Source organism: Hibiscus syriacus, unplaced genomic scaffold, assembly GCF_006381635.1.
Source record: "Hibiscus syriacus cultivar Baekdansim isolate YM2019G1 unplaced genomic scaffold, ASM638163v2 tig00117034_pilon, whole genome shotgun sequence".
Lineage (NCBI taxonomy): Eukaryota > Viridiplantae > Streptophyta > Magnoliopsida > Malvales > Malvaceae > Hibiscus > Hibiscus syriacus.
The window spans coordinates 2613398-2622071 of NW_024063533.1; the positions used below are offsets into that span (position 1 = coordinate 2613398).

General features: G+C 30.0%; 1 protein-coding gene across 1 annotated transcript; it reads right to left on the reverse strand.

Annotated features, from left to right (window-relative positions):
* Positions 1 to 1073: 1073 nt before the first annotated feature.
* LOC120196632 (mannose-6-phosphate isomerase 2-like) lies at positions 1074 to 5009 on the reverse strand. Its single transcript, XM_039198392.1, has 5 exons — positions 4503 to 5009; positions 2649 to 2816; positions 2343 to 2561; positions 1948 to 2214; positions 1074 to 1480 (listed from the first exon to the last, which is right to left on the reverse strand). The coding sequence occupies exons 1-5, from the start codon at positions 4812 to 4814 to the stop codon at positions 1163 to 1165; spliced, it is 1284 nt and encodes a 427-aa protein (XP_039054323.1). The 5' UTR covers positions 4815 to 5009; the 3' UTR covers positions 1074 to 1162.
* Positions 5010 to 8674: the final 3665 nt, after the last annotated feature.

Genomic DNA, 8674 nt, shown 5'->3' on the forward strand with positions numbered 1-8674 from the left:
ATATGGTGTAACCTTACAATCAATTGAGATTTATACTCCAAAATATTAATAATACATTTTTTCTCGAAGAGAAAATACAAATGAACAAACTAAGAATAAACCCTCATAAAATAATATGTTTTCACTATGTAAGCTCACTCACTTAACACTAGCATAAATTTACAATAAAGAACAAGGTAGTGTCCAACATGAACGAAAGAAAAAAAATAGAGTACAAATTGATTTTTTTTTCTTTTGAATATTTGGAATGACTTTCTTGTTGTTTCTTGGTTGTTGTAAGACCTCTTTATATGTTGTTTTTGTTTTTTTAGTCGTTTAAGGTTGTTGGAGGAAACTTGAAGTCATTTTTAGTATTAAATTTACACATTAGAAGGTCTTTAAAAAAAGTACACATTAAAAGGTTATGTGTATAGGAAGTTTCAAAATTTGGGAGGAAATTTTGGAACTTTTAAAACGAAAATATAAAATTTTAACGGTTGAAAATTCAAGTTTTGAAGCTTTTAATAAGATTACCTTCTTGAAAAAATATATGATTACTGATTTTAACATTCGCCTATATACATTAGGTAAAGATCATTAATATATTATTTATTTTAACTAGTTATCAATTTGTTTAATAGGATAAGATATTAAATTTTTTAAGTAAGATTAAAAGTTTGATTTTTATATCATGAATAAAATAACTTGAATTGAAGATCTCTACTATACTCACTCCAAATTACTTAATCAATAAATTAATTATACCAAATATATATATACATATATATATACTTTATTTTATTTCCAGTTATGTTAGTGGTATATTGGTTTTTAGATTGAATTTTTTGGGGTACAATAAGAGGGCAGGACCCTGAAAAACAGAAAGGTACTTCTTATATTATAAATTGCATCACTGGACTCGCTTGGAACATTTCTGCAACATGTTCTCTCTCTAGAAGACGTCTTTTGTGCCAAAAAAAAAGCCTAATATAAATTCCAGCTCCAAATTGGCAATAAATCCAATTGTTTACTTATATTATATCTGTAAGTCCCAAAATTACCTTACAAGTATTGAATGACAGCAAAAGCTGCATAAATACATGCAAAATAAATAAAACAAATAATTTATTTGCTCACTAAGGCTGAAAAATGATAATGGCTGCCGGCGGCACTGTTCTCAAATTCATAAGCTATGAAAGAACCTGCTGTTGATCCCCGCCCTATAAATTTGCAGCTCTCTTGCAGTTGCAGTAATGGTGATCTCAGTATTGGCTGGTCCAAACATCACATCTCCTTCGGTAACAATGCCTCCACAAGATCCGGTTTTGAATGTTCCTTCCCCTGCGAAGGCGAGGAAGACGGAAGGGCCCGGGACAGCCGGAAAAACCGCCGATGACCCTTTCGGAAGAACGCAACGATCGACCTCGAACTCGTCAAACGGTGGGAGGTACCTTGTTATGTAAGGACTCAATGGAAGTCCCGCAAGGATTTCAGGGTACCCCTAAAACAGAAATTATATACGGTATATTCAACTTTTTTAAAAGAAAAATGAATGCTAACATGTTATAAAAATATGAATAATTTTATAATAAGAAGAGTTGGAACAGTATGGTTTAAAAGCTAATAAAATGAATATCAACTTATAATATTATAAGAGCATTGAAAATAATTATATAATTTAAATTTATATGAGAATGTTGGGTAGAAATATTTTATTTAATATAAATATATTAATTCCTAAGATATGGATACCTTAACCAAGGATTTAAATAGAGATTCATTGTCAGAATAACAATCGTTATATAGTGGTAATGGTGTCATATGAAATTATTATTCTACGATTGTGATACCCACAATAATATATATGTTATGTCTGCGATGTCGATAAATATAGTGCAACTGAAAATGTGGTTGCGACCACAATTTAAATCCATAGAAATGGGATCCTTGATTAGATGGGAATTGTACCTGGTTATAGGTGAGCATGGAACAAAGGATTTGGACATCACGATGCTTGGGAGTGAGACCAGCCCGGACAACATTGTCTGAGGTTGCCATGCACTCGATGCAGTCCCCACGTAAATACGCGTGAGGCTCATTCGCCGCCACATACAAAGCTTCCCCCGCCTTCAGTTTCACGTAATTCAACAGAAACGCCGATAACACTCCGATGTCTCCGGGGTATTGCTTTTCCAACTCCAACACCAACTCTTCTTTCTCCCTCAGACTCCTCAACTGATGCATCCAAAAAACAAAACCCCCCGCAAATGGTTAAGAATTGGAGCCAATTAACTGATGCAGTTCGATATTCGAGTTCGAGCTTCAAACGGATTTAACTCGATGATGATCAAATTACTACTGACCTGACGTTCTATGAGAAGCCGAGTTTTAAGTTTCGATATAGCATTGGTCGTCATCTCCTTGCTCGCAGACATAAGCTGCGTGAAGACCGAGCGCAGAGCAGATTTAATTTCTTCGGTGGCAGCGCCACCATGCTCCTGAATATCCATGACTTGCTTTGCTGATGGAATGCCGATCACTTGTACTATCTCGGGAACATCTTCAAGCACTTGCTTAAGCTCCTGAACAGAACCAAATGGATAGGTATTTAGTTCAAATATGAGAGTGCGTGTACAATTAAGTTGAATAGGAAGGATTGGAATACTTACGTGGAGGGAAATGAAACCACAAAGGGAGGTGAAGGGAGTAATAGCCAGAGCCATCTCGGGTTTGTGATTATCATCTTTATAGAGATTAGGGTTCATCTTATGCAACTCTTTGGCCATTTCTTTATCTGGATGCGCCTGTATGGACAGTGCTTTCCCCACTGACAGTACCTATTTTACACCACATTTCTTCTTTCTTCATCATCACCATAATAATAATAAGATTCGTTCATGGATTCAATATTTCGATTTTTGAAATTATATGTTCAAAATCGAATAGAATAAGCTTCGACTCAGCTTAAAAGCTTTTTCACTGTTTTTAAAATATAATTTAAAATAATTAATTAATTTGAATCAAATACGAAAAAGATTTACAATGAAAAAAATCCTTTCACTGTTTTTTAAAATATTAATTAGAATAAGGTTCTGAACACTATAACTAAATTTACATAAAATAAAATTCGTCCAAAAGCAATTCATTTATTTTAACGACATCTAACCCTTTTGTTTTAACACATGCAAACTCTTGTAAAAGCAATTTTTCAATTGTTTCCTCTTTATTGATTTTAAAACTTTGATTTGTTTAATCTTATTTTATTTATTATTATAGTTAATTACATCACATTTCCTCAAAGTATGACCATCATTTTTAATTGGTCCCTAAATTTTTAAATATTCTAATTTCATCTCTAAACTGTGAATATCGTTTTAAATTGATCATCAAACTTTTGAACATTTTAATTTCATCTCTAAACTATGACTTTCATTCTAAATTGGTTTTCAAACTTTTAGAACATTTCAATTTCATCACAAACTATACATATATACTAATTACATCCCTTGTTAATAAAATCGTTAACCAAGTTATATTACTATATGTTTGAAGAAAAACAAAATTTGGGTTAAACTATGATTGAAACTAATTACATATTTGGATGGATTTGAGGATGAAATTAGAATATTCAAAAGTTTGGAAAGCAATTTAGAAAGAGGGTCATAGTTTAGGGATAAAATTAGAAAGTTCAAAAGCTTAAAGACTAATTTTGAATGAGAGTCATTATTTAAGGATAAAATTAGAATATTTAAAAGTTTAATAACCAGTTTAAAATGAGAGTTATAATTTGGGGACATATGATGTAATTAACTCTTATTATTATTATTATTATAACATTTTTATTAATTATACTTTACTTCAATTATGTAATAATTATTTATTCATTATTATTTAAAAAACTATATACTAAAAGTTTAAACCCATCTCACTATTTTCATATTTGAAAATAAATTTCTATATCTAATAATCAAATGTATTTTTAAAAAATATATTATTTTACTAATTATTTAAAATTGGTTATTGAATTTGTTTTAATTTTAACTTTTAGTTTAAATTAATACTTTAAAATAAAGTGCACATCGAATATAGGTTTAAATATCTATCTGAACAATAAAAATTGGAAATACTAAATTACATCAATAAATCAAATATGAATATTTAAATTATATACTTATCTTTTATAAAAAAAATTCCTTCAAAAAAAATAAAATTGCAGGGGAAATATTAGAAATTATTATATTGGACGAAAATTTCGTAAGGCTGTTGAAATTAATTTCGACGGAGTATTTTCCGGTAAAGAAGAACAAATCTTTTCCGAAGATTAAAACCGCCCAAAAATATAATATTATAAACATTTTTAAAAAAATCCTCAAAACACTACACTAAAAATTGAATTTCAGTAAATTTAAATCAATACCTCTTTGGTTTAATATTTAAATATTGTGAATGAAAAAAAAAATAATCGAAATTCAATGTAATTATACAGAAGTGTCTGTACTAAAAGAAGCAGAGAATGAACAAACCTTGAACAAGAAAGGAAGATGAGAGCCCCATTTTTCCAAAACTTTAGCACCAAGCACATTTGGATTCTTCTCTGTCCACTCTTTCAATGTTAAACCCACATTCTGTTCATCATCGTCAACCAAAACACTAGGCCCCGATTCATGGGTTCCCACCCAAAGCTCCGCATAGGGCTTGTTTGGGTCAATCTCAGCCCCCGAATTCAAAGCCATGAGCCTCGCCACCTCCGCCTCCGCCCCACTTCTTCCCCACTCATAGTTTTGAACCCATGCTCTTAGCCTCTTCAGCTTCTGATCAACATTAGCTTTCGCCATTGTTGAAGCCCAAAAAACAAGCAGGAAAAAGAATAGAGGAGATCGATTAGGATTAAGGGAAGTTGGGAGTGTTTAGTGGTATTTAAAGAGTTGGAAAGGGGTACTTGAAAAACAAATTCAGATAACGGAGGAAATTTTCAATAGTAATCGTTTGGTGAGGTGGAGAACTGGGAATATCGGATACGGAGATGGGGAGGGAAGAGGAAACTAGTAGGCATAATGCGTACAAATGTTTTGATAGACGAAATCGATGGAGGTTTTAGCTAGTAATATCCGGATTCGAGATGTGATGGGAAGAAGAAGAAGAGCTGTGGGGACTCTATACCATCACTTCCTCGTCTTATTCTTATCTTCCCACGAAATTTCCATGCCCTTCTTTTTTTTTATTAATGTGCCATACTATTAACGGAATCGCTTACATTTTTAACATTATATTTTATGATATTTTTATCAAATTAAAAAAGTTAATACTTAAAATAATATATTTTCAATTTATTTCATGAATTAACATCTTATTCTAAAAAAATTATTGACCCCTAAATTATATTTCTTTTATCGAGTTATCTCTTAAAATATATTTTAGGATGTTTTGTCCCTTTAAATTTATAAAAAGGATTTTTAGAAAATATTTTCCTTATTTTTCAGTAATAGGTTGGTGAAAGACAAATGGTCAATGTAATTAATTTTCCTGGTCAACATAATTTCTTTTATATTTTTTTAGAAAATGACTTAAAGTTTGATTTTCCATAAATCATTTTCTAAATTTTTCACTTCAAAACGTAAATACTCAAAATAATATTCTTTTATGTACTTAATATTAGTACACTATTTTAGTATCATTTTAATAAAAATATTAATTATGAAAACATATGTATTAATAATTTAATAATATAATATTTTTTAGTGTTATAATAATATAAGATATTATATCTTATTTTAATAATATATAATAAATTATACTATTTATTGTATAAATAATATTGATATAAATAACATTAAACAAATCTAATATTTTACAAACTATTGATATTATTTTTTAATAAATATTATTATTTATTGTATTCAATATTTAGAATAAATAGTTTCGAAAAAAATATTCTAAATATTCAGATCATTCTCTCCAGTGCAGTGTTCATTTAGAAATATCAATTTTAGTTTATGTGCTATATTATTATAAATTTAACCGAATCAGTTATATTTTAAAGTCTTCTTACTTAAATATATAAAAATATATATTATTATTGAAATAAAACTAATTCTTGATATATTATTCTTATTTATTTTCTAGCTAATCGAAGAAATTTTAAATAGTTAATTAACACGAATAATAACTTATAAATATAATAACAATAAATGTAAAATTAATTTGCTGAATTTATGAGATGGTTTGATACAAAATTTATTTCAATTCAGCGGTGGAAAGTAAAATTAAATGACGAAAATGGTCCATTAAAATCAATTTTCGAAGAAAAAAAACTAAACTTATTTCCTCAACTTAATCTCTATCGTTATTTAATTTATTATTTATGTTTCTTAATTTCATTGTCTCATGGCCCAAAGCCACGTTTATAATTATTGGCCGAAACATCCCCTTCTGGCTGTCGTGTTTTCTTCCATCAATGGCCAAATGTCATTATCTTTTAATTACTTAAAACTGCCTCCCAACAGTTTTGTTTTTTAAATATAAAAAGGTATAAATACTTCTAACGATCCATTAAATAGTCACTATAATTCTTATCTTTTAAAAATATTTTGATTCTTAATATTTATTTTATGGCAAAAATGTCTTTTTATGGATAAAATCTATAGTTAACAAACGGTTAACGTTTCAAAAAATTAAATATTTTACTTTAAAATAAAATGTTGAAGGCTAAAATACTCTAAAAAAATAAGAATAAGAACCAAAATGATTATGGACTAAAATGTTCTTAACTCTAAAGATGAGATCCATTGACTTTCAAAAACACTTAGACTATAACAGGTTCTCCTTGACAAACTTAAGAAATTGGATCCGTATACCCAGATTATAATATTATATATATACAATAAAGCTTGAGTTGTCCCTCTAGAGCAATTAATTAAACGTTCCGGCTTTATGAATAATATTCAGCTAGCTTGATAAAGGTGATTATATTATACAATAAAGCTTGAGTTTTCTCTCTAAAGCAATTGGTTAAACGCCCCGACTTTATAGATAAGATTCAACTAACTTGATAAAGGTGTTTACGTATTGAGCTGTCCCTTAAGAGCAATTGGTTAAACGCCCTGACTTTCAGGATTCAGCTAGCCAGACAATGGCGAATTAAATCTAAATAAGAAGTTTCGGTAAAGATGGACTAAGGGAGTTAAGAAACACCTTTTATGGTCAAATTCACACGAGCACTCAAGAATTTCATTTTTAGACTGATATTTCTACACTACCTTTGTTAGAGGAGCTTACGAAACTTGAACAAATGGAAGATTTCAGAAAACTGAAACAGAAGTGTTTTGAAAGGTCTAGCCATTGATTATGCTAGCTGTGTCATTTTGTTCGCCTCCGATCAAAATGCCAAATAAAGAAAGAAGGGCATTCCATGATCTTCACGATGATTGAATCGATGAAACAAACCTTAATTTAAATAACCCACATCTAAACCAACTTTTCGATCTTGATATTTGTCAAAGGATTGCAGCTATCAAAGATTAAAAGAGCATTTGATTCTTTTGATATCCAATGAACTCATGTTTTATGATTTGCTTCAATTGTGAAACCTAGAAAGAAGTAACATTTTCAAAAATTTCTTTCGATAATTTTCAAAATTTTGAAAATAAGAAGAAAGAAAACATTTTCAAACAATAAAAGTTCCCTGGAAGCATATCTTGAAAATCAACGAATATCTCTCCGAAGCTCAAGATTGAAGTTGGGGCAAGAGAAGCCAAATTTGTGGGGCAAAATTTGTTGGATCAAGGAAAATAAATTGTCTCAAGTTGAGGTTTGCAATAAAACAAACTGAGTCAGGGATAGAATAAACCCAGCTAACTCAACCATTCCCCTCACATATCAACATATACATCAACACGTACATACATGACGCATGAAATTTGCATATTTCCATTCATCATCATGTGCAATAAAGACCTTGGTTTTTCCTCTCTTGAGGACAAATTCAATAAAACATCAAATAAATTTCATCTTGGCATACATCAAACATCCATCATCAGGATAGTTACATCCAGATACATTTTACAGATCTTTCAGGAGAAGATGAGATTAAAAGACAACAAGACATCCTGATCAAGAGGAAACAGTCATCTTCAGATTCAACATTTCTATTATAAATTTTGTCTCGCTTGAGACAGTCTCATGTAATGCAGATGATTTATCTCACTTGAGATTGATTTTCTTAAAACAGACTTTGTCTCACTTGGGACTGTTTTACCCGAAATAAGATTTATTTCACTTAAGATTGTTTTTCTTAAAACAAGATTTGTCTCGCTTAAGACCGATTTCACTCGAAAAGAAGACTGTTTTTAAAGAAGATTTTATATCACTTGAGATAGTTTCCCTCGAAACAGAAGATTTTCTCATGCTTGAGATAGTTTCCCTCGAGACAAAAGATTTTATCTCGCTTGAGATAGTTTCCCTTAAAACAAAATTTTGTCTCCCTTGAGACAGTTTCTCTTGAAACATAAACATTGAAAACATTTCCATTGAAATGAATTTTGTCTCTCTTGAGATAGTTTCCCTTGAAACAAATTTTGTCTCCCTTCAGACAGTTTCTCTTGAAACATAAACTTTAAAAACGTTTCCCTTGAAACACAAAATATTTGAATCAATTCCCCTTGAAACGAGTTTTGAGACAATTTCCCTTGAAACACCC

Coding starts and splice junctions, on each gene's coding strand:
- LOC120196632 (XM_039198392.1), bottom strand. CDS start 4,814: ATGGCGAAAGCTAATGTTGATCAGAAGCTGAAGAGGCTAAGAGCATGG. Junction 2,817..4,502: donor ATCTTCCTTTCTTGTTCAAG/GTTTGTTCATTC, acceptor GGTGTAAAATAG/GTACTGTCAGTGGGGAAAGC. Junction 1,481..1,947: donor CCATGCTCACCTATAACCAG/GTACAATTCCCA, acceptor TTTCTGTTTTAG/GGGTACCCTGAAATCCTTGC.